The 25,874-nt window shown below is 45.4% G+C and overlaps 1 protein-coding gene across 3 annotated transcripts in view; it reads right to left on the minus strand.

The window, feature by feature from the left end:
- The window catches only part of SNX14 (sorting nexin 14), a 212,339-nt gene that overhangs the window by 77,539 nt on the left and 108,926 nt on the right, over positions 1–25,874 (minus strand). For all 3 annotated transcript variants that reach the window (XM_033937245.1, XM_033937246.1, XM_033937244.1), the window contains exon 18: positions 590–673. In XM_033937245.1, coding sequence (XP_033793136.1) covers positions 590–673 — 84 coding nt within the window. The remainder of the gene's footprint in view (positions 1–589; positions 674–25,874) is intronic.

Raw genomic sequence — 25,874 nt, forward strand, 5'->3', positions numbered from 1 at the left:
GTTTGTGCCGTAAGTATATGGTAAGTTGTAGGAGCAAAAGATGTAAGATCTCAAAAGGGGGTAAAAATAAACAGCAAAGAAATGTCAGCTGAGCCATATTTTAAAGAGAACAGTTGATGAAAATTTGTCTGCCCAACCAAGAAGAAAATGATGTGGAGCCATGAAACTTACAAGTTATTCCATGCTTTTCTCGACACTTTTTGTTTCAATGATATGAAATGAAACAAAAAGTGTAAAAAAAATAAAAAAGCGTGGAATGACTTGTAAGTTTCATGGCTCCACATCATTCTCTTCTTGGTTGGGCTGAGAACTTTTCAGCTGCCCCTCCTATTGTGATGTCATAATGCCTCATTCCACCAATGTCTAAGATCCAACTTCATCTGTGATATCACAATGGCTTGGTCTCCCTATACTTGTGCCTATTTACTAGATGCATTTGCATCATTGAAACGAAAAGTATCAAGAAAAGTGTGGAACAACTTGTAAGTTTCATGGCTCCACATCATTCTCTTCTTGGTTGGGCTGAGAACTTTTCAGTGGCCCCTCGTAGTATTCTACATTACTGGTCCTTTTATTTCCAATTGCTTACCATGAAATTCAGTTAGTTTTGATTCGAGAACATAGAATTCGAGATATCTTCTATAGACAGACCAGTGTTCAGCTTCAAGTCCATCTAAAAAGAGAAAAAGGATAGATTAATTTCTTTTCACCTTTCAAGCCTGGGGCGCTGCAAAATAAGCCCAAGTACACAGTAAAAAGATAAACAACAAACTTAGCTCTTCACAGAGTTACCCATAGGCCCTACGACTACATTACAGATCATGCTGAGACAACCAACAGTACATTAGGGGGCCTTTAACTAACACTAACACGTGCCTAACATAGGAAAAAATGGAATATCATAGGACACAATACATCACATGATAATTTTAAAATATACCCTAAATTTTTTTTTTTTTTTTACAGGTGTTATTAGGCTGGAGAATGGGTATTCATAAGAATATAAGAATTGCTATACTAGGACAGACTGAGGGTCCATCAAGCCCAGTATCCTGTTTCCAACAGTGGCCAACCCAGGTACCAAGTACCTAGCTAGATCCCAAGTAGTAAAACTGATTTTATGCTGCTTATCCTAGGAATAAGCAATGGATTTTCTCAAGCCATCTTAATAATGGCCTATGGACTTCTCTTTTAGGAAATTAGCCAAACCTTTTTTGGTTTTTGTTTTTTTAAACCCTGCTAAGCTAATTGATTTTTACCACATTCTCAGCCAACAAATTCCAGAGTTTAATTATACGTTGTGTGAAGAAATATTTTCTATGGTTTGTTTTAAATGAACAAGTGATTCACATCTACCCTTTCCACTCCACTCAGTATTTTATAGACCTCTATCATATCACCCCTGAGCCGTCTCTTCTCCAAGCTGACAAGCCCTAGCCGCTTTAGCCTTTCCTCATAGGGAAGTCATCCCATTCCACATTACTCACATGAATAACACAGGAGGCCTTACAGTCTACAAAATAGAAGGTGGCAAGTGCCGCTGTGGTAATCTATTAAAAAAATGGCCATGAACCAATGGTTTAATTAATAAACAGCACTATAGGCGAATATGCAAAAATTTCTTGTGGGAGAATCCGTTCAATAAATCTTGTTTACAATACTTGGTGGTTGGTTAATACGGCGGAAAGCTAAATGAAGGGATATTAGCTTTGAGAAAACCCTTCGGGTAAAACATGTTGGCACGATAGTCCCCAAGAGTTAGACCACTAACATAAACTAAGTTAAATATTTCAACATCTTCATTAATTCTAACGATAAAAGTTTGATATTTAAGATGAATTAAGTAAGACCCGGTGAGGAATTGGTACATAAAGCCAGATACAATGAAAAAACTTAATGTATCTTGGTGGTACCTCTGAGGGTCTGTCATCATTAAAACCGTTGTTGCAAGTGTGAGAATATGGGGGGGTGATCTATATCGAATCACCTTCTAATTTGTTATTTCATGAACCAATGGCAGCATTAACGTACTGTCCTTAATGCAGAAAGTACAAAAAAAAGGGCATTTTTACAGCTGCAGTAAAAAATGGTCTTAGCAGGTAGGAAAGACCTACATAAGGGCACACTAAGGACAAATTTTAGCACAGTGAGATGATACACAGTCTTCACAGATCTCATATGAAAACGGCAGTTAAATCACCAGGAAAATGAAACTATGATTTTAGTATGCTCAGTTTGTTAATGAATGAATCAAGTATACATGCATATCACTATGATTATTTTTACAAAAATGCTTATGCAGCCATGTTGACCCTGAAGCAAATTTTCATTATCAAAGCTATAGTATGAGATAGAGTATAAAGAAATGTATCTCCAATGTATGCACAATTTTCTATTTATAAAATTTCAAAAACAATCAGTGTGGGGGAGTTGCACTTTCCCATAATTCTTTTTTCTTGTATGTTTAAAAAAAAAAAAAAAAATTAGTACACTGCTGTGATTTTATACTCGTATAAAGTTAAACATTATATCAAATGTAATAACTATAATTCATTTTACACATTCACCTTAGACCACAATCAAATTCGTGTGATCCCAAATGATGATGTAAAACAAAATCAGTTCTCCAGACCCCTTCCATCTCTCATCCACTCCTCCCCCCTCACTCATCCAAAGCATGCAGGCAACAGAAGCAAAACAGTGCGTATAGGACTTTTCAGGGGAGCTCAGACTCCAATGCCAATCTGATAGCGAGTCCTTACAGGAGGAAAAAGAAACAAGCATTGTGAATGCTCACTGTCCCACAGGTCCCATACTGACTGCCACTATGGAAGTCCAGGGAAAGGGAGTGGTCACAAGTTCCCAATCCAGTCTCGGAACCACTGGTGTAAAATCTTTTATTCTATTTTTGTTACAATTATTATAAACCTCAGTGAATGGATTTTTTTTTTTTAAGTTCAGTATGTTTTATTGAAAGTTTTGCATAACAAAAGAATAAAACAATACAAATATGTAACAGGAAATCTTGACAATAATACTTGTTCTGGAAAACAGTAAATACACGAGCCCACGCCCAAGAACTAGGCAGTGATAACTCAACATTCCATATCAGTAAAAGGGGAGGGGAAAAAAGAAAAGGGAGAAATAAACAGATCATGATGCTAATACAATAGTAATGATGTGACATCTGTATACAATCAATCAAAAAGAATATACCACATCCGTGTATAATAACCACCACTAGGAAGAACTAAAGATAGAATTGTCAGCAATAAGTTGTAAGTGATAATGTCAAAGGGGGTAATGATGTATAACTATCGCAAAGTGTGAAGTCACAGATCAGTTAACAAATGGTGAATCAGCATATTGAAGCAGTGGACCCCAGAGCCTGTTAAATTTAGACAATGAATTTGATCTTTCCGCCACAATTTTCTCATATTTAACTATCAAGCAAACAGTGTTCCACCAAGAATCATAACTCACAGATTCAAGATTTTTCCAGTTTGAGAGTATGGTTTTGATCGCTATAAGAAGAAGTATATGAATGAGGCAATCTTCATCTTTGGTGCAGCTTTCCAGTAATTCAATACTACCCAAGATAATGGATCTATATGACAGTGGTATGAACGTTTGGAATAAGTTATTAATATCAGCTATGATTTTGGACCAAAAGGGTTGAAGTAATGAACATTCAAATAATATATGTCTAAGATTACCCTGTGCTGCACCACAAGACCAGCATTTGTCCGATACTCCATGATGGAAACGGGCCAGACGACTAGGAGTCCAATAAGCTCTGTGTGTAAGAAATAAAGAAGTTTGGAGAAATGATGCCGATTTGCAAATGGCATGGGTACGGGACCACAAATATTCCCATTTTTCTTCATCTATATCAGTTTGAAGATCTAGGGACCACTTATGTTCTGTTTCAGAAGGACGTAACATCTTTTGTAAGCGAGAGTATTTATACCATCCAGATGCTTCTTTTCTGCGATTAGTCATGGAAACACAGAGCGGTAATATATCAGGAGTAGCTGCGATGAACAGTTGGTGTTTATGTTGTGTGGAGAGAGCATGTTTAAGCTGTAACCAGCGGAAATATTGAGTGTTTGGCAGATCACTAGCAGCACGCAACTGGTCAAAGGTCTTCCATACACAACCGTCATACAGCTGATTTAACTGATGTACTCCAGAAGATTGCCACAATTTCCAGTCAACAACATTGTTTTGTATTCGAATGGTATTGTTACGCCAGATGGGTGCATAAAGTGTGTCCAGCCATTTAATGTTAAGTGACGATTCTAGTCGCTTAAAAACTTGAACCATGGATAGTAGTATATGATCTCGTATGACAGGAGATGAAAAGGCATTCGATAGAGTGGAGTGGGACTATCTTTTTATGGCCCTTCGATGGTTCGGCTTCGATGACTCATCCATACAAATGATCAAAGTTCTTTATTCAGCTCCTACAACAAATGTAAGAATCAATGGCCTCACATCAGCTCAATTCAAACCCACCAGAGGTACGAGACAAGGGTGTCCGCTTTCGCCGCTTCTATTCAACCTAGCTCTGGAGCCCTTTTTGCATTCCATAAGATGTATGGATTCTGAAATAAAGTTCTCAGCATATGCAGACGATGTCCTTCTGTATCTCACACCTGATTCCATTCCTTCCTTGCTTTCTCTTATAGATGAATATGCGGCTGTTTCCGGATACAAACTCAACAATAGCAAGACGGAAATCATACCTCTAAATTCTTACGTGCACCAACACTCCATTACTCAATATGGCTTTCGTTGGTCTGAATCCTCATTGACGTATCTGGGTATCCCATTTGGCAAGACCCTGGACCTCACCATTGAGAATTGCTCATCTCATCTATTGAATAACATAAAAGTTCAAACCCTCAAATGGAACCCTCTGAATCTTTCATGGTGGGGGAGGTTGGAGTCGATCAAGATGGTGTTGGCACCTAAAATTTTATATACTTTGAGTGAATGGATTTTTGATTAATTTTGTGGTATAAGACTTTTTAAACAAAAAAGAAGGTCCTATAAGTTTCCAGCTCTTTTGCAATGCTAATCTTTTTGTCTGTACAAAGCTTTGAGAATACAGTATATATATCGAGAATCTCAGCGAGAGGGAGAATTAGAAATCCTTGAGCATGCGCAGATGCATGCTCAAGGCAGGCAGAAGCCGGAAGATCTTCTAGGCACCAGCACGATCTGTGCATGCGTGTCGGTGCCAGACAGGGGGAGGGGGTAAGTTTAAGTTGTTCGGGGGGGGAGGCAAGTTTGCGCAGGGGGGTTGCCGGTTGGAGCGAGGGGGGCCTTTGCGAGCGGGGGGGGGAAGCGATGCCGGTTATCGTGGGGGGGGGTGCTCGCAAATCGAGTCAACACTCGGTTTGCGAGTCAAAAGTTTGCTGAGTATTTTGCTCGTCTTGTAAAACACTCGCAAACCGGGTTACTCGCAAACCGAGGTTTGTCTGTATATATCTTTGATTTTCTTTCTGGTTGCTTGAGTTCCAGTTAACAGAGAGTCTACTGTACATATAAACACACACACACACACAGTATATTACCATACATACAGTAAGTTGATGCAGCATTTGCACCATCTACTGGTGGAGGGGTGTCAGTGCAGACACTGGAACGTTATTCACAGGCTTATTTCTACCTTCTTCAGGTCAGAATCAGAAGCTCTCCTGGGTCACACTCAGGAGTGGCTTTTTTGAAATTTAGTAAACACAAAATGATTCAAAATTGCCTCCCTCCCATCCAAGTGTAATTTGTTCTAAAATTCTCCATTTAAAGTCAGACCCCCACATGATGAGTCGCACCCCTAAGTGTTACTAAGGAACTATATTCACTAACCTGCCCGAATCGGAACAATCCGTTTTTGATTTGGGCAGGTCCGACTGATACAAATCAGTCATATTCAAATGGGTCGATCGAAGGAAGCAAATGTCCGATCCCACTCATGCGCAGCCCTTGACAGTAGTGACAGGAGAAGCAGCCTCCTGTCACTGCTGTCAGGGCTTGTAATTTTTTTTTTTTTAAATCGAGCAGATATTTTGCATGTTTTACACACACAAAATATATGCTCGGTTAAAAAAAATAAAGCCCCCCCACGGAACTGCTTCCTCCCTCCCCAAACCCCTACAAAATGCCCCCCACCAAACGCGGCCCCACCGATGCCTCACAAAAGGCAGGAAGGATGCAACTCTGGAGATCTGGCCAGCCAGCTGGCCCACCTCCCTCCCTCCCTGTAGCTCTACCTAGGTGGGGCGGGGCGGGGCCCGCCTGCTCCCCCCTCACTTTAAGAATGTTGGGAGCAGGAGGGATACTCATTCCTTCCTACTCCAGGCCTCCTCCGAGGCCAGCAGGATGACCAGGCAAGGCCCACGCCCTCCCCGTACCTTAATATGTTGGGAGCAGGAGGGATTCTCAGTCCCTCCTGCTCTACGCCTCCTCCGCCGACGAGTGCCTCAGTCAATCAGGGCCTTAGACCAGTTCCCGAGAATCAGATGATGCATCGGGGCGTGGCCTAAGGCCGCACTCGTCAGCGGAGGAGGCGTGGAGCAGGAGGGACTGAGAATCCCTCCTGCTCCCAACATTATTAAAGGTAGGGGGGGAGCGGGTGGCCTGGCCCGCTTAGGTAGAGCTACAGGCAGGCAGGGAGGGAGGTGGGCCGGGATGGGGTTTCACATGGCAGGAGGAAGTTGGCACCCCTCCTGCCTTTTGTGGGGCATCGACGGGGGTGGGCAGTGCGGGGAGGGGGGGGGGAAATGAGTCTAGGCCGTGACTTAAAAAAAACAAACAAACAACTTTTGTAGGCAAGGGAGCCCGTGGTTTTAACCCGAAGGTTAAAACCACGGGCTTGCAAGTGCAGGGAAGGCCAGGAGAAATTCAGGGTGGCAAGCTGGAGAAATCTGGTGACGAGCAGGGTGGCGATTCAGGGTAGTGCAGGCAGGAGAGATCGGGGAAGAACATCGGGGCGGCGGGGAAGAACATCGGGGCAGCAGAGAGCAGGGCTGTTATGGAGCAGAAGAGTTGGAAAGATGTTTGCGACTGGTCCCCAGCAGTAGCTTTTTTTCTGAGCCCAGTTGGATTTGAAAAAATGGTTAGTGAATCGCGTCCCTGCCTATTTTGCATGCAGTTCCCCCTCATTTACATGCACGGATCGGAAGAGGGTCGCTACACAGGTTAGTGAATCGTGTTGGGGAGAAATTGGGTCGCAAAGGGCTCGCAAACCGATCGATTTGCTTAGTGAATTTGGGCCTAAATTTCAAAAAGCAATGTTGGATTTTTGACTTACAAACACTGAATGCCAAACTTGACTGGATGTCTCTGATCTGAAGATTTTTTTCTGGGCTCTGGCTTGATTGGTCAATCCCGATAAGGTGGAGTGTTCAACAGGAGCCATTTTGAATAAGGTTGTAATTATTTGAGAAAATGCGATACTAAAGCTGCTTGGTAAGGTTATTTCTGTGGCTGCTGATTTTGCTTTTATGGATTTAATATACTTATGCTGCCATTTCTATTTTTTGATACCGTGTTTCCCCGAAAATAAGACACTGTCTTATATAAATTTTGGGCCCAAAAAAGGCACTAGGTCTTATTTTCGGGTAGGTCATATTTATTTCATGTACAATGATCATCTCTCCCTTCCTCTCCTCCACCCCAATTCTTCCTATTTCCTTTCTCTCCCCTACATGTGCAGCATCTTTCCTCCCCTCTCGCCCATCCCCTTGTGTAATATCTTTCTATCCCTCCCTCCCAACCTCCTGTGCAGCAGAACCCTCGAAGCTTCTATCCCTCCCTTCCTCCTGTGCAGAATCTTTCTATCCCTCGCATCCCCTCCTGCTGTGCACTCCGCACTCCCACCAAGATCCTTTCATCTCTCCCTCCCATCCGAACCCCGACCACGAGCCGAAATATCTGGAAACAAATGGCAGCACAGGATGTATCGCGGCCTGCCCTTCTTACGTCCAGGTGTTCCTCTGCCGCATCACTGATGATATCATCAGCAATACAGCACGGATTGGCCAGGCATGTGAGAAGGGCAAGCCACGATGCAGACTGTGCTGCCAATGCTGGCATGTGTTTCCAGGTATTTCGGCTCGCGGTTGGGGTTTGGATGGGAGGGAGAGATGGAAGGGTGGGCGGGGGTCACGCTACTGCCAGCGACTAGGGCTTATTTTCGGGGAAACACCGTACATGCCCTGTTGCAGTCAAAACATACAAGTCGGCAGTGGTTCACTATATGTATAACAACAAGGCTTTGTGTACAAGATATAGTGGTATATAAAAGACACCCTTAGCATAGTTCAAAGAAGATTAAGCTATGAAAGATTTGACGGGACCAATGAGGAAGCTAGCGGTTGATATCAGCACAGGCTGAATGTTGGTTCTGTGTGTGGAGCTGCTTCTGAAAGTCTTTTAGAATAATAAGGTGGTCTTTCTATGACTAATATTGTATTGGTTAGGTATGTGCTGAGGATGAAGACTCCCAGAAACTCTCCTTCCCTTCATCTTCAGGTGATCGGGTGTTTCTAGACACTTCCCCAACCCCCAGTACCTTTTAAAGCATTTAGTTCTTCACTGGCAATAAGTAACCCCTGCTAGTGCCGGCAGTGAGCCTTCTTTCTGATGCAACTTCCTGTTTCCACATAGGAAAGCTCGAGGCTGGTCTAAGCAGTGGGTAAGAGTTGCTGCTCGCTGCCGGCAAAGAACCAAAGCCTTTAAAAGGTAATGGGGGGAGGTTAGGGGAATGGAACTGAGAGATACCCAATCACATAGGAGAGAGGTGGAAGTGGTTAGGCCCACCCACTTTGGGCTCAGACCCACCTGAAACTGGGTGTCTGACGATGCCTTGGATACCTACACACAGCAGGCATAAATATGCAATTTTGGAAGCTTAGAGAAGGATACACAAAGCTCCAGCAACCCGGTAGGAAACACACTATAATTAGAGGAAGGCCCCTCTCCCACACACCCCTGAGCCATCCATAGTGACCGCTGAAAAGTAGCACATGAACCAAAAGTCAAAACACCCATCACCAAATATAACGTTGTCACTTATCCTGATTGCAATGATCCATTGATGGTCATCTATAGTGAGGAATTCTTTTATCCTCTATAATCCCGCAGTGGCGACTAGCATGTCCAATAGGGTGGTCCAAAGAAATTAAATTCTTGGGACATGATCTCTACAAGTCTGTTTTTGTTCTATGTCTGGCCACTGTTAACTGTGCCAGATTCACGGGAGCCAATCAGGAAGCTGCTCAGCGCTGAGCAGCAATGCCAAAGCACGCTCCTGTTCAGTGCCGCTCAGCGGCTAAAGAAACCCGATGGCAACTACCGACCGGGTTAGCAGCGGGGTAGGAGAACGGAAAGCTCGCTCCTGCCCGCTGCACCTCTGGACCACCAGGGATCGGCAGAAGAGGTAGGACAGACAGGGCAGGGAGGGGAGGGCAGGATGCAGAGCCTGGCGGCAGCCTACAATAATTCTAGGAGGGGGGCGCTGGCCCGAATATAAACTGGGACCCCCATGGTTGGGCCAATTTTTTTGGCCCAAAAATCCAGGCTTATATACGGTATTATCATCGTTTCACTCACAGTATCACCCCCCTTCAGCAGATCTAATGATATTTCAATTTTTCATGTACACAGTCATATTCACATCCATAGGACCACGGACCACGTTGGGTCCCCTCCATCATTCATATATGTGGATTATCTTACTGCACTTCTTATAGACTAAAATAAAGTCTGCATCAGGAACATCTGTCTCCATAGTCTTCTTTGTTTTGAACTACTGACAATAACATTTTCTGCCTCTACTTTGGATATAAACTTTACTAAATCATTCTTCTTGCGCTCTCTTTCTATCCTCCTTCATTGCAAGTGCAGTGTCAATGCAGACTAATGCATCAGATAGCAACATCAAAAAGGTCTTTTTTCTCTGCTTTATTTGATGTGGCACCATTTCTTAAGATGAAAAGGACTTGGGTGTACTGATAGACAGGACCCTGAAACTGTCAGTACAATGCGCGGCGGCAGCAAAGAAAGCAAATAGCACAGTTACTTACCGTAACAGGTGTTATCCAGGGACAGCAGGCAGATATTCTTAATGCATGGGTGACGTCACCGACGGAGCCCCGGTACGGACACTTTTAACTAGAAAGTTCTAGTTGGCCGCACCGCGCATGTGCGAGTGCCTTCCCGCCCGACGGAGGAGTGCGTGGTCCCCAGTTAAGATAAGCCAGCTAAGAAGCCAACCCGGGGAGGTGGGTGGGACATAAGAATATCTGCCTGCTGCCCCTGGATAACACCTGTTACAGTAAGTAACTGTGCTTTATCCCAGGACAAGCAGGCAGCATATTCTTAACGCATGGGTGACCTCTAAGCTAACAGAGAGGGAGGAGGGATGGTTGGCCATTAAGAAAATAAATTATATAACACAGATTGGCCGAAGTGTCCATCCCGTCTGGAGAAGGTATCCAGACAGTAGTGAGTAGTGAACGTGTGAACTGAGGACCAAGTGGCAACCTTGCAGATTTCCTCGATGGGTGTGGAACGGAGGAAAGCCACAGAAGCAGCCATAGCTCTGACCCTGTGGGCCGTGACAGCATCTTCCAGTGAGAGACCGGCCCGAGCATAACAGAACGCAATGTAGGCAGCAAGCCAGTTAGAAAGCGTCCGTTTAGAGACAGGGCGACCTAGACGGTTAGGGTCGAAGGACAAAAAGAGCTGAGGAGACGAGAGGTGAGCCCTGGTACGGTCAAGGTAGTATGCAAGGGCACGCTTACAGTCCAGCATGTGTAACGCCTGTTCCCCAGGATGAGAATGGGGCTTAGGGAAAAAGACAGGCAACACAATGGATTGGTTGAGGTGGAAGTCCGAGACCACCTTGGGAAGGAATTTAGGATGGGTACGCAGAACCACCTTGTCATGGTGAAAAACAGTGAAAGGTGGGTCGGCAACCAGTGCATGCAGCTCACTAACCCTCCTGGCAGAGGTGATGGCAATGAGGAAAAGCACCTTCCACGTCAGAAATTTGAGTGAAGTAGTGGCAAGAGGCTCAAACGGAGGTTTCATGAGGGCTGATAAAACCACATTCAGGTCCCAGACGACTGGAGGAGGCTTCAGAGGTGGTTTGACATTGAAGAGGCCTCTCATGAACCGGGAAACCAGGGGATGAGCCGTGAGCGGTTTTCCGAGGATAGGCTCATGAAACTTAGTGATGGCACTGAGGTGGACTCTGATTGAGGTAGACTTGAGGCCAGCGTCGGACAGAGAGAGCAAATAGTCCAGTACAGTTTCCACCGCCAGCGAGGTGGGATCGTGGTGATGCAGTAGACACCAAGAGGAGAACCTGGTCCACTTCTGATGGTAACATTGGAGGGTGGCCGGTTTCCGGGAGGCATCCAAAATGCGACGGACAGGCTGAGACAGATTCTCTGGAGAGGTCAGCCCGAGAGAAACCAAGCTGTCAGGTGGAGCGAGGACAGATTGGGATGTAGTAGAGACTGATGCTGCTGTGTAAGTAGAGTAGGAAACACAGGAAGAGGAATGGGTTCTCTGGAGCTGAGCTGGAGCAGGAGGGAGAACCAGTGTTGGCGAGGCCACCGAGGGGCAATGAAAATCATGGTGGCTCTGTCCCTGCGGAGTTTGAATAACGTCCGCAACATCAGAGGCAGTGGAGGGAAGGCATAGAGGAACCGATCCGTTCAGTCGAGCAGGAATGCATCCGGGGCCAGACGATGAGGAGAGAAGAGTCTGGAGCAGAACTGGGGCAGCTGATGGTTGTGAGGAGCTGCAAAGAGGTCCACCTGAGGAGTGCCCCACCGAGCAAAGATGGAGCGGAGTGTGGGAGGATCCAGAGTCAACTCGTGAGGTTGAAGGATGCGGCTGAGATTGTCGGCCAGGGAGTTCTGTTCGCCCTGGATATAGACAGCCTTGAGGAAGAGACTGTGGGCCGTGGCCCAGGTCCAGATGTGGATGGCCTCCTGACAGAGGAGGGGAGATCCGGTGCCGCCTTGCTTGTTTATGTAGTGCATGGCGACTTGGTTGTCTGTGCACAGGAGAAGAACCTGAGGGTAGAGAAGGTGCTGGAAGGCCTTGAGAGCATAGAACATGGCCCTGAGTTCCAGGAAATTGATGTGATGTTGACGCTCCTGATGGGTCCAGAGTCCCTGGGTGCGAAGATCTCCCAGGTGAGCTCCCCATGCTTAAGGGGAGGCATCCGTGGTTATGATCATGGAGTGAGGGGGTAGATGAAAGAGTAGACCCCTGGAAAGATTGGAGGAGTTCAACCACCATTGAAGAGATTGCTGAAGAGACGATGTCACAGAGATGGGATGAGAAAGAGGATCCGTGGTCTGTGACCATTGGTTGGCCAGAGTCCATTGAGGTGTCCTGAGGTGGAGTCGCACCAGAGGAAGCACATGGACCGTCGAGGCCATGTGGCCCAGAAGGACCATCATTTGCCGAGCTGGAATGGAGCGACGAAGGAGCACCTGACGGCAGAGGTGGAGCAGGGTCCGTTGTCGGTCTGAGGGGAGAAACGCCCTCATCAGAGTGGTGTCGAGGACGGCTCCAATAAACTGAAGTCGCTGTGTGGGAAGCAGATGCGACTTGGGGTAGTTGATCTCGAACCCTAGGAGGTGGAGGAAGGAGATGGTGTGCTGAGTGGCTTGTAGCACAAGAGGAGACGTAGGTGCTTTCACTAACCAATCGTCCAAGTAGGGGAACACCTGGAGGTTGTGGGACCTGAGAAAGGCCGCCACCACAATGAGGCACTTGGTGAACACCCTGGGCGATGATGCGAGGCCAAAGGGTAGCACTTTGTACTGATAGTGACGGTGCTGTACCTGAAATCGGAGGTAGCGACGTGAAGTCAGATGGATTGGAATGTGAGTGTAGGCCTCCTTGAGGTCTAGGGAACATAGCCAGTCATGTTGAGAGAGAAGAGGGTAAAGCGTGGCAAGGGAGAGCATTCTGAACTTTTCCTTGACCAGACACTTGTTGAGGTCCCGGAGATCGAGGATGGGACAGAGGTCTCCTGTCTTCTTGGGAACCAGGAAGTAGCGGGAGTAGAATCCCTGACCCCTTTGGTCTGGGGGTACCTCTTCGATGGCATTGAGAAGAAGGAGGGATTGGACCTCCCTCAGGAGGAGAAGGGATTGGGAGGAGTGAGAAACAGACTCTATGGGAGGATTGTCTGGTGGAAGAGTCTGGAAGTTGAGAGAGTAGCCGTGGCGAATGATGTTGAGGACCCACAGGTCTGATGTGATAACTTCCCAACGGCTGAGAAAGAGTTGAAGGCGTCCTCCGATCGGCTGAGGAAGAAGCAATGATGGTGGGAGACTGGCTATGCCCTGGAGAAAAGAGTCAAAAGGGCTGAGATGGTTTTGACGGAGGGAGAGGCTTGGCAGGTTGGTGAGACTGTGAGCGAGCCTGAGTTTGATGCTGTTGACGAGGTTGGCGAGGCTGTTGTTGAGGCGGGTTGAGAGGTCTGGCCGAGAACCTGTGTTGGTAGGAAGACTGCTGTCTGTAGGGGCGAGCAGGTGGAGTCTTCTTCTTAGGTTTTATCAGAGTATCCCACCTGGTCTTGTGTGCCGAGAGATTCTGGGTGGTTGAATCCAGGGACTCCCCGAAGAGTTCATCACCAAGACAAGGTGCGTTAGCCAGGCGGTCTTGGTGATTAATGTCGAAGTCAGAAACTCTCAGCCAGGCCAGGCGCCTCATGGCAACAGCCATGGCAGATGCTCGAGAGGTCAGCTCAAAAGAGTCATAAATGGAGCGCACCATGAATTTCCAGAGTTGGAGTAAACTGGAAATTTGTTGTTGAAAAACAGGGACCTTACGCTCAGGGATGTACTTTTGTAAGGAGGAGAGTTGTTGCACCAAATGCTTCATGTAGAAGAAGAAGTGGAAGGTGTAATTATTAGCCCTGTTGGCAAGCATGGAATTCTGATAAAGGCGCTTGCCAAATTTATCCATCGTTCTGCCCTCTCTGCCAGGAGGGGTGGAGGCATAAACACTGGAGCCCTGGGTTTTCTTTAAGATGGACTCCACTAGAAGGGATTCATGGGACAGTTGAGGTTTGTCGAACCCCGGGATAGGAATGACCCTGTATAAACTATCCAGTTTTCGAGGGGCTCCCGGTACCGTGAGAGGGTTTTCCCAATTTTTGTAAAAAGTTTCCCTTAAGATGTCGTGGACGGGTAACTTCAAAAATTCTTTGGGGGGTTGTTCGAAGTCTAAGACGTCAAGAAAAGCCTGGGACTTCTTAGAGTCGGATTCCAACGGGATAGAAAGAGCCGCCGACATTTCCCTTAGAAATTTAGTGAATGAGGACTGTTCAGGTTTGGAACTGGTATCGACCATCGAGGGTTCCTCGTCCGTTGATGAAGCCTCATCATCGGTACCGGGGGAGGAAGACCGGTGCCGGTCCTGGTCTCGGGGGGACCAGTGTCGGTCTTGACGTCTGGGAGGGTCGGCGTCAGAGCTTGGTTGCACGGTGGGATTGAGTGGTTCAGCCGCAAGCACCGGCATGGACGTGTTCAACGGTACCGATGGTGTCGACACCGGTGGTATGGTGCGAGGCTCGGGCCGGTCCGGTACCGGAAGGAGTGGGGCCAACATTGCTGGCAACAAGTGTTGAAGTTGTTGCTGTAGTTGCAACTGCAATTGGCTTTGGAGTATGGCCGCAATGCGGTCGTCCAGAGGAGGCACCGGTACTGCTTTTTTCTTTTTCGGTACCATAGGTGCCGCTCCATGCCCCGGTGATGAGGAGGCCGATGACGAGGCACTCACCGAAATTTGGGCAGAGCGTTTTCGGGGTCGGCGTGATGCCGGGAGGACCGGCGTCGCCGTTGTGGCAGGAGGGCGCTCAAGGGAAGTGGAAGGCTTCTTAGCCGGCTTACCTGGTGCCAGCGATCCCGAGGAAGGATCAGGCGTCGTCGAAGTAGTCGGTGCCAACTTTTGCGGTGCCGTCGACGGCGCAGCCGATTCCATGGCAGATCCGGTACCGAAAAGGATATTCTGTTGGATCTGTCTATTTTTTAATGTACGTTTTTTAAGAGTAGCACAGCGGGTGCAGGTGTCAGCCCGATGCTCTGGACCCAGGCACTGTAGGCACCAATTGTGCGGGTCAGTGAGAGAGATCGGCCGTGCACACCGCTGGCACTTCTTAAAGCCCGTCTGAGGGAGCATGAAGGGAAACACGGCCTCCGCAAAATCAAAACCGGAGGCCTGTATGGTGGCAACAGGCCCCGCCGGGGCCGGCCTGAAAAATAAAGAAAAAAGAAAAAGCGAAGTTTTTATTTTTTTTTTTTAGAACGGAAAAGAAACCCGAAGGGAAAAGAACAAAAAAGAAGAAAATTTCGCGAGCGGGAAGGCAAAAATCAGATTTTTCAACAGCCGTTGAAAACACATGCGTCTTCTTCGCTCCGCGGAAACAAAGAAACTGGGGACCACGTACTCCTCCGTCGGGCGGGAAGGCACTCGCGCATGCGCGGTGCGGCCAACTAGAACTTTCTAGTTAAAAGTGTATGTACCGGGGCTCCGTCGGTGACGTCACCCATGCGTTAAGAATATGCTGCCTGCTTGTCCTGGGATAAAGAATGTTAGGCATGATAAAGAAGGGAATCACAAGTAGATCGGAGAGGGTCATAATGCCGCTTTATAGAGCAATGGTCAGACCCCACTTGAAATACTGCGTCCAACATTGGTCTCCCAACCTAAAGAAGGATATAAAACTGCTGGAGAGGGTGCAGAGACGAGCAACGAAGCTAGTAATAGGTAGGGAGAAACTGGAATACGAGGATCAACTTAAGAGACTGAGATTGTTCTCCCTTGAGAAAAGGAGACTGCGAGGGGATATGATCGAGACCTTCAAAATACTGAAAGGAATCGACAAAATAGAGCAGAAAAAATTATTTACATTGTACAATTCGACACGAACAAGAGGACATGGAATGAAGCTAAGGGGGGACAATTTCAGGACAAATATCAGGAAGTTCTGTTTCACGCAATGAGTGATGAACACCTGGAATGCTCTCCCAGAGGAGGTTATTGCGGAATCCACCATTCTAGGATTTAAAAAGCAAACTAGATGCACATCTCCTTACGAGAGGCATAGAGGGATATGGGTGACTAAAATTACGCCAGGTGCACACCCCTGGCTGGGCTCTGCGTGTGCGGATCGCCGGACTTGATGGACCGAAGGTCTGATCCGGAGATGGCAGTTCTTATGTTCTTATGTTTTACTACTTGGGATCTAGCTAGGTACTTGGGACAATCAAGCCATTGTGACATCACTGCTGAGGCTGGCTCTTAGGCACTGGTGGAATGAAGCATTATGACATCACAATCTCAGCTCTAGAATGTTGCTACTCTGGGTTTCTGCCTGGTACTAGTGACCGGGATTGACTACTGTGAGAACAGGCTATTGAAAGAAATCGACAAAATAGAGCAGGAAAAAAATTATTTACAATGTCCAATGTGACACGGACAAGAGGACATGGACTGAAGCTAAGGGGGGACAAGTCCAGGACAAATATCAGGAAGTTCTGCTTCATGCAACAAGTGGTGGACACCTGGAATGCTCTCCCAGAGGAAGTTATTGCAGAATCCACCGTCCTAGGTTTCAAAAGCAAACTAGATGCACATTTCCTTACGAGAGGCAATTTAAGTGACTAAAATTACGCCAGGTGTACACCTGGCTGGGCCTCCGCGTGTGTGTTTTGCCGGACTTGATGGACCGAAGGTCTGATCCAGAGATGGCGCTTCTTATGTAACTTATGTTGAATATGCTCCTGGGCAATTCTCTCACTATATCTTGTATTTTTTGAGTTCTTCTATGCTATTTTCTGAAACACTGCTTCCACATTAAGATAATTCAGGAGCCTCTGGTACCCACCAGAAGCGCAAGTTATGGCATCTTCCCCAATTTTCTAAATCTTCTATCTTGTCCATTAAATATAAAAGATTTTGCTTCTAGTCCTGTATACCTTGTTCCATGGTCAGAAGAGCTTCAGCTTGGTCTCCCAGTATCAGTTAGCGTGTGGCCACAAGCAGCTTTTCTGTATGACTTGGCCTGTGCACCAAATGACAGGGTCCTGTGGATCTTGTCTTATATAAGCACATAAGCAATGCCTCTGCCGGGTCAGACCTGAGGTCCATCGTGCCCAGCAGTCCGCTCACGCGGCGGCCCAACAGGTCCAGAACCTGCGTAATAATCCTCTATCTATACCCCTCTATCCCCTTTTCCAACAGGAAATTGTCCAATCCTTTCTTAAACCTCAGTACCGTACTCTGCCCTATTACATCCTCTGGAAGCGCATTCCAGGTGTCCACCACCCGCTGAGTAAAGAAAAACTTCCTAGCATTTGTTTTGAATCTATCCCCTTCTAATTTTTCCGAATGCCCTCTTGTTCTTTTATGTTTTGAAAGTTTGAAGAATCTGTCTCTCTCCACTTTCTCTATGCCCTTCATGATCTTGTAGGTCTCTATCATGTCTCCTCTGAGTCTCCGCTTTTCCAGGGAGAAGAGCTCCAGCTTCTCCAATCTTTCAGTGTATGAAAGGTTTTCCATGCCCTTAATCATTCGTGTCGCTCTCCTCTGGACCCTCTCAAGTATTGCCATATCCTTCTTAAGATGCGGTGACCAATACTGAACACAGTACTCCAGGTGCGGGCGCACCATTGCCCGATACAACGGCAGGATGACTTCTTTCGTTCTGGTCGTAATACCATTTTTAATAATACCCAACATTCTGTTCGCCTTCTTCGCGGCTGCTACGCATTGCGCCGTTGACTTCATTGTTGTATCCACCAGTACACCCAAATCTCTTTCAAGGTTACTTCCCTCTAATACTAATCCCCCCATTTGGTAGCTGAACATCGGGTTCTTTCTCCCTATATGCATGACCTTGCATTTCCCTACATTGAATTTCATCTGCCATTTATTCGCCCACTCCTCCAGTTTGCTTAGGTCCCTTTGTAGGTCCTCACACTCTTCCGTAGTTCTGACCCTTCTACAGAGTTTAGTGTCATCCGCAAATTTTATAACTTCACATTTCATCCCCGTTTCCAGGTCATTAATAAATACATTGAACAGCAGCGGTCCAAGTACAGACCCCTGCGGAACTCCACTCGTGACTTTTCTCCAGCCCGAGTAGTGACCCTTCACTCCAACCCTCTGTCTCCTGCCTGCCAACCAGTGTTTGACCCATCTGTGTACGTCCCCTTCCACCCCGTGGTTCCACAGCTTCCTAAGTAACCGCTCATGGGGTACCTTGTCAAAGGCCTTTTGGAAGTCAAGGTAGATGATGTCTACAGGTTCCCCTTTGTCCAAATGGCTGTTTACCCCCTCGAAGAAGTGCAGTAAGTTTGTTTGGCACGATCTTCCCTTGCAGAAGCCATGTTGGCTCGCTTTCATCAGCCCATTTTTTTCGATGTGCTCACAGATGCTGTCCTTTATCAGTGCTTCTACCATCTTGCCTGGAACCGATGTCAAACTTACCGGCCTATAGTTTCCCGGGTCTCCTCTTGACCCCTTTTTAAAGATAGGTGTAACATTTGCTATCTTCCAGTCCTCCGGTATCTCTCCAGTTTTCAAGGATAGGTTGCAAACTCGTTGGAGTATTTCCGCTATCTCATTTCTTAGTTCTTTTAGTACCCTAGGGTGGATTCCGTCTGGGCCTGGTGATTTGTCGCTTTTCAATCTATCTATCTGTTGGAGGACATCCTCATGGCTCACCTCTATTGCCGACAGTTTTTCTTCTTGATCACCATGGAAGATCACGTCGGGTTCCAGTACATTGGATGTGTCCTCGCTTGTGAAGACTGACGAGAAGAATTTGTTTAACCTGTCAGCTACCTCTTTTTGCTCCTTTATCACTCCCTTTTTATCTCCATCATCCAACGGTCCTACTTCCTCCCTCGCTGGTTTCTTCCCCTTAACATATCTGAAGAATGCTTTGAAGTTTTTTGCCTCCCTGGCCAGTCTCTCTTCGTATTCTCTTTTCGCTCTCCTAACCACTTGGTGACATTCTCTTTGGCCTTTCCTGTGTTCATCCCAGTTTTCCCCAGTCTGGTCCTTTTTCCATTTCCGGAATGATTTTTTTTTGTCTCCTATCGCTTTCTTCACCTCATTGTTTATCCATGCGGGATCTTTTGTTCGGTTTTTTTTGCACCCTTTTCTAAATATGGGGATGTACATATGTTGTGCTTCTTGCACTGTGCCCTTGAATAGAGACCAGGCTTGCTCTACAGTTTCTGTTTTCCTTGAGCTGTTTCTAAGTTTTTTTCTTACCATTGCTCTCATAGCATCATAGTTCCCTTTCTTGAAGTTGAGCGTTGTCACTGTGGTTCTTTTCCCTTTTGTTGTACTTACTCCTAATTTGTACTGGATCATGTTGTGATCACTGTTTCCTATTGGCCCTACTACTTCCACTTCTTTTGCAGGTCCCCCTAATCCGTTGAGGATTAGGTCAAGAGTGGCATCTCCTCTTGTTGGTTCCTTGACAAGCTGATCCATAAAGCAGTCGCTCACAGCCTCTAAGAATTCTGTTTCCCTCGCACAGTTTGAGTTTCCAATACTCCAGTTTATCCCGGGGTAGTTGAAATCTCCCATTACTGTCACATTCCTGTTGTTGCCTTCCCGCCTCAATTCTGCCGCCAGATCTTTGTCGTTTGCTTCCGTTTGTCCAGGTGGACGATAGTATAGACCCAATCTTATGTCAAGGCCACCTTTTCCTGGTAATTTGACCCATAATGACTCCAGTCCTTCCGCCTTTGGTTCTATATCCACTCCGGTCGAGGGAATGGTGTCTTTTATGCATAGTGCTATTCCTCCACCCTTCTTGTTGGTCCTGTCTCTTCTATAGAGTTTGTACCCTGGCAGCACTACGTCCCATTGGTTATCCTCGTTCCACCATGTTTCCGTGATTCCAATGATGTCTAGGTTTTCTTTTATGGCTATGGCTTCTAATTCTCCCATTTTGGACTTTAGGCTCCTTGCATTAGCGTACAAGCAATTTAAGTCCTGGTCTTTTCTTTTCTCTGCTGGTTTTACATGTGTTTTGCTCCCCATACCATTCCCTATTTGGGCTGTCGGTCCCTCATTTCTGTTCCCTTCTTCCTTATTTTTTGGTGTATCTTTTCTGTTCCTTTGTTTCTTATTTTTTGGTGTATCTTTTTCGTCTTACAAATCACAAAACAGTAACTAATGTGCTTAGAGATTTGGAGTTTCTTTGACTTGTAAATTTGGACATTAGGACCTGCTGGTGTGGCAGGGCTAAGACTGCCTTCAAACTTTGAAGGCATGCGGGGGGGAGGGGGGAGGGAAATGGTGAGCCGTGTCTGGGAGGGGAGGGAGAGAGAGGGGGGCGCGGGAGGAGGCAGAAAGTGGACTGCATGCAATTAGAAAAATCTAATTGTGACTAACCACAATTAATTATGTTTATTAAAATCTTTATATACCGCATATACAGCCAAAAAAGGATCAAAGTGGTTTACAATATAATTCAATCAAAATTATGAAAAGAACTCCATTTAAATAGAAAAGAAAAGAAATAACATTTCTAATACATACATTATACATAATATTATATATAATCAATTAAATTAAAAAATTAATACAAATTAAAAGTTATAAAAATGTGCAGTCTTAGAACAAACATGACATTTAAGAGTCATGGTCCTAGTGTCCAAATTTACAAGTCAAAGAAACTCCAAATCTCTAAGCACCTGAGTTACTGTTTTGTGATTTGTAAGACAAGATCCACAGGACGCTGTCATTTGGTGCACAGGCCAAGATGCAACCACAGCAAGCTCATAAACAGGATGCCCTACCCTCCCTGCCAGAGGCATTGGCGTGCTGACCAGAAATCAAGAAAATGCTTTTGCTGAGCCAATAAGACTCTTGCGTCAACACCCTTGATTCCTAAAGTCTTCCAAAGCAGCCTGTCATAGAAACCACTGTTACCAAAACAGCACAAGAGTCAATGGGAAAAACAAACATCTGATGCAAATACCACCATGATTTAGCTTCTCCTCTGAAGCACATAGTCTCAATTACATTCCCTCAGCTACTGTGTCTGCAGGGTGTGTAAGAGAAACAAATGTAGAAAAATGGGGTGCATTGCAGGGCTGTGGATACCAAAGTTTACTTTTTGCAGAAACCTCAGCTTTTTTCTATTTTTGGATAACAGACATCTGTGAGAATCATATAAAACAAAGATCCCCAGATATACCTGCTACTAGAGGAGAATGGAGGCGCTTCTCATTCTCAGCTGACAATTCCATCTCGCTAAATAGACTTCTTTGCAGAAAAACTAAAGAAGAGAGAAGGGCTCTACTTTCTGAAGCAACAGGAGTCCTTTTTCCTTCCCATTATGAGGCTGGGTAGTAAAATATTAGTAAGTATTTATCTTAGAAATGCTGTTAACAATTCCTATGCTGCTCCTGTTTTATTCAAAGCGGGAAAAGGACAAGATTGACTGTATCCGTGTTATGGTTTTGTTTTGTGATACTGAGGATTCTGGCAAACATATATTGGACTGTGGACACCTGTGTGATATGCAGGGAGGGGGGGAAACAGGGCAACTACCTTGGGTTCCAAGGCTCTGAGGGGCCTCCTGTGGCCCGTCTTGTTTTCCCCCTTCTATCTGCACTGGTTTGAAATTGCTCTCACCTTTGGTCTCGCTGACAAATCCATTTTTGTTGCAGGGAACTGCTGGATGCGGCAGCAATTTGGAAGAGCTGCCTGCATCCCCCCCCCCCCCCACCCCCGGTAGTCCACCCAGGCAGAAAAAGTTGCACCTTCTTGTCCAGACTAGATTGTAAGCTCTTTTGAGCACAGGGACTGTCTCTTCTGTGTTTAGATGTACAGTAATGCATATGCTGTAAATGGCGATATGCACCTATACACAAAAGATTTCTAGGTTTTATCTGTTTAAATGTGTGATTCTACTCTAATAGCTTGCACTATATTTTATGAGAAGCTTATCTTATTGTTTGTATAAAGTAGGCATCCAGAAGCAGCCCAATAAGCATGTAAATGCTGATGCATCCCATTTATATCTACTCTGAAGTTTGTATACACTTCTCCCTCCATATTCGCGGATCCAGCACTCGCAGTTTCGCTTATTCGCTATTTTTCGTCAGCTGGCTCAAATTACATCATCCAATCACCGATATAAAAAATTTTGCAAACCCCAAACCCACGTACAGACAGCTTGAGAAACGGAAGCACCAAAGCCAGTTTGACAGTCGGGGCCCTCGCCCAATGGGAGAGGCAGAGGGTTTCCAAAAATCCCATCCGGCCAATGGGAGCGCTGGGATGCAGCACACGGGTGGGCGCTGCGGGTCTGGGGTTTAGGTTGCGGGTCAGGCTGTATGCGCCTTGGTGTAGCAGTTTAATGGCAGCACCGCCGGAGTGCGGATTACGATGAGACAGAAAGTCGGGCTCCTCTCATCGCTGGGAATTTAAAGTGGCCGCAGCAACCCGTATGTGGAAAGAGGGAGGGCTTGTCAGCGTGGTGCAACAGGAGCACTGCTTAGAGCCGGCGCCTCCAGGAGTGAGCCTCAGCATGCAGCAGGTAAGGCTTTCAAGTGCGAGCCTGCAGCTGCTTCCGATCTGCCCACTTCTCCCTTTCAGCACTTCCCGGCACTCTGTGTGAGCCTTTCTGCCCTCTGAAGCAGGGGTCTCCAAAGTCCCTCCTCGAGGTTTTCGGGATTTCCCCAATGAATATGCATTGAAAGCAGTGCAGGCAAATAGATCTCATGCATATTCATTGGGGAAATCCCGAAAACCTGACTGGATTCGGCCCTCGAGGAAGGACTTTGGAGACCCCTGCTCTGGAGCCTGCTAGCTGTTATTCGTGGTTTTTCCGTATTCGCGGGTTAGTCAATCCCCTAATTACCGCAAATACGGAGGGAGAAGTGTAAATGTCCTGGTGAACTCCATGTATTTTGTAAAATAAAATATAATATAAATGTACATTGAATCTCTGCCTCTGTTCCACTGCAAATATACCCCTGAGAACTTCTATATGTGGTAGACATGTATAAGCGCATGCTGTCTTAGAAAATTGTACAGCAATACATGTACAAAAAGTACGCACAGCAAGAAAACGCCTTTTCTGAGTGAGAAACGGGCTTTGCATGCTGAAAACTTTTTATAAAATTGACAAAAGTCGCAAATCACTATTTTGGGAATGCATAAAGGCCAAATAACGTGAGAACACTCATTTTATTGTGTCTTTTTTAAGCTAATATACCTTTTGATTTCCGCAGCCTTTATTAAGGAAGTTTTATGCATCTCTGCATTACAATGTTCTTCCTGAAATGCCAATAAAATATAAATTTCAGAAAGCAAGCACTACTCCATTTGCTGCATACAGAAATGGCTAAGTTGTCCGATATGCTTACGGGTGCGGCTATTCAATCCATACTGTCTGGCTGCAAGGATGAGTACATGGTGGAATGTGGTTTGTCTGGTTAGGAAATACGTGTAAGTTCTTGCCACTAAGAGGTGATGTTTTCCTTTCTTTAAGAAAGGCTGGGCACCTTTTGATGTTTTCTGTCAGATTGGGAACGTATTATTTTTATGGTATTCCCAGTGTTCTTGTTAACTGTGCCCTGGGATTTGGGGGGGGGGGGGTAGAATGGTGTGTAATTTAAGTTATGTTGTATTTTTTTATTAAAACAATAAAAAGATTGAATTTAAAAAAGAATTTGGACAAAAACCAAATCAGTCCAGTGCCTGAGGGGAGATATGATCGACGTCTCCAAAATCCTGAGTAGTGTAGAACAGGTACCAGTGGATCGATTTTTCACTCCGTCAAAATTTACAAAGATTAGGGGACACTTGATGGAGTTACAGGGAAATACTTTTAAAACCAATAGGAGGAAATTTTTTTCACTCAGAGAATAGTTAAGCTCTGGAACGCAATGCCAGAGGTTGTGCTAAGAGCAGATAGCGTAGCTGGTTTCTTTACGGAGAGGGTGGTGGATGTCTGGAATGTGCTCCCGAGAGAGGTGGTGGAGAGGAAAACGGTGACTGAGTTCAAAGAAGCGTGGGATGAACACAGAGGATCTAGAATCAGAAAATAATGAAGAACTAAGGCCAGTACTGGGCAGACTTGCACGATCTGTGTCTGTATATGGCTGTTTGGGGGAGGATGGGCTAAGAAGGGCATCAATGGCTGGGAGGGTGTAGATCAGGGGTCTCAAAGTCTCTCCTTGAGGGCCGCAATCCAGTCGGGTTTTCAGGATTTCCCCAATGAATATGCATGAGATCTATGTGCATGCACTGCTTTCAATGCATATTCATTGGGGAAATCCTCAAGGAGGGACTTTGAAATCCCTGGTGTAGATGGACTGGAGTGAGTTTTAATGGAGACTTTAGTAGTTGGAACCTAAGAACAGTACCGGGCGGAGCTTTTGATTCTTTCCCAGAAATAGCTAAGAAGAAGAAAATAACAACAAATTTTTAGATTGAATCAGGTTGGGAAGACTGGATGGACCATGCGGGTCTTTATCTGCCATCATCTACTATGTTACTCACCATATTGCTCCCAAAATGAGAAAAAAAACAACACTTAAAAATTCTCCTAAACATGGTAAACTAAACAAAAGAAAAATGTTTGGCCTGCACACTTCTATTAGCAACTACAAGACATGAAGTTCAGAGTTATAGAATGTGCTCTTTCAAGCTGCCATACAACAACAACCAGTTTACCATTTAAGGGTCTCTCCTATCAAACTACGATAGCAGTTTTTAGCACAGAGAGCCGCGCTGCTCCCGATGCTCATAGGAACTCTATAAGCGTCGGGACTAGAGCGGGCCATTCAGCGCGGCTCACTGCACTACAAACTGCTAGACGAGGCCCTAAGTTTTTGTCCCCTTCCCCAACAACTGGGAACCACCATATTTTGAACTGAATTACAATCTCGCACAAGGCCGGATATAGCAAAGGTTTTTACCAACTTTCTGTGTATGAGGAAAACGTCTAATATACATGGACCAACAAGAAAACATCATATCGTATCATAAATTTTGTAAGGAATGATAACTGACTTTATTTTACTGACCTTTAAACATACACATCCAGGGTGGGAGGGAGGGGGGAGGGGTTTGTACTGGAATTGTTTTGGGGCATTTTTAACCCTTTCAGGACCAAGGGACCTATTTGTCCCATAACTTTAAAATCCTATAAATTTTGATTGGGATCGTCTACAGTTCTAAATTTGATATGTACGGATTCCATATGATACTGCCTTTATGTAAACAAACTGGTTCCGACATTCATTCATTAGCGTCGTTGCCAGATTGACGAGAAGATTCACTTGCCACACTGTCCATAAGCCAGAAGTGTGATTTTTTTTAAAAAAAAATAATGATATTTCACAAAAAAAATCAATTTTTAGGCATCTGCAAGCCCTTTTTACCGTAAAAATGTCGTCAAAACCAGAAAAATTGGCCTACGATCCTTATGGTCCTGAAAGGGTTAAATAGTTTCTTGTGGGTATTTATTTTCTTGATTAATAGGTGGGAGGATGGGGAAAAATAATTGCTTATTATTACTATATATAAGTTTATTATGCTTTTCTTGTAATATTATATGTACATGAATTATTTGTATGCACAACTGTAGTTGGAAAATTTAATAAAGATATTAAAAAAAAGAAAACATCATATTAACATTAATTTGTAACATCAAAGTCAATATTAACCAATCAGACCCACAAAACATAGGATAATTTGAGCTTTCTTACCAACACCAGCATTCTTAGGAATGGATGTGAATTGCAGAAAGCAATTTATAGAGCTATAATTTTTAAATTACTACA

Source organism: Geotrypetes seraphini, chromosome 3 (assembly GCF_902459505.1).
Source record: "Geotrypetes seraphini chromosome 3, aGeoSer1.1, whole genome shotgun sequence".
Lineage (NCBI taxonomy): Eukaryota > Metazoa > Chordata > Amphibia > Gymnophiona > Dermophiidae > Geotrypetes > Geotrypetes seraphini.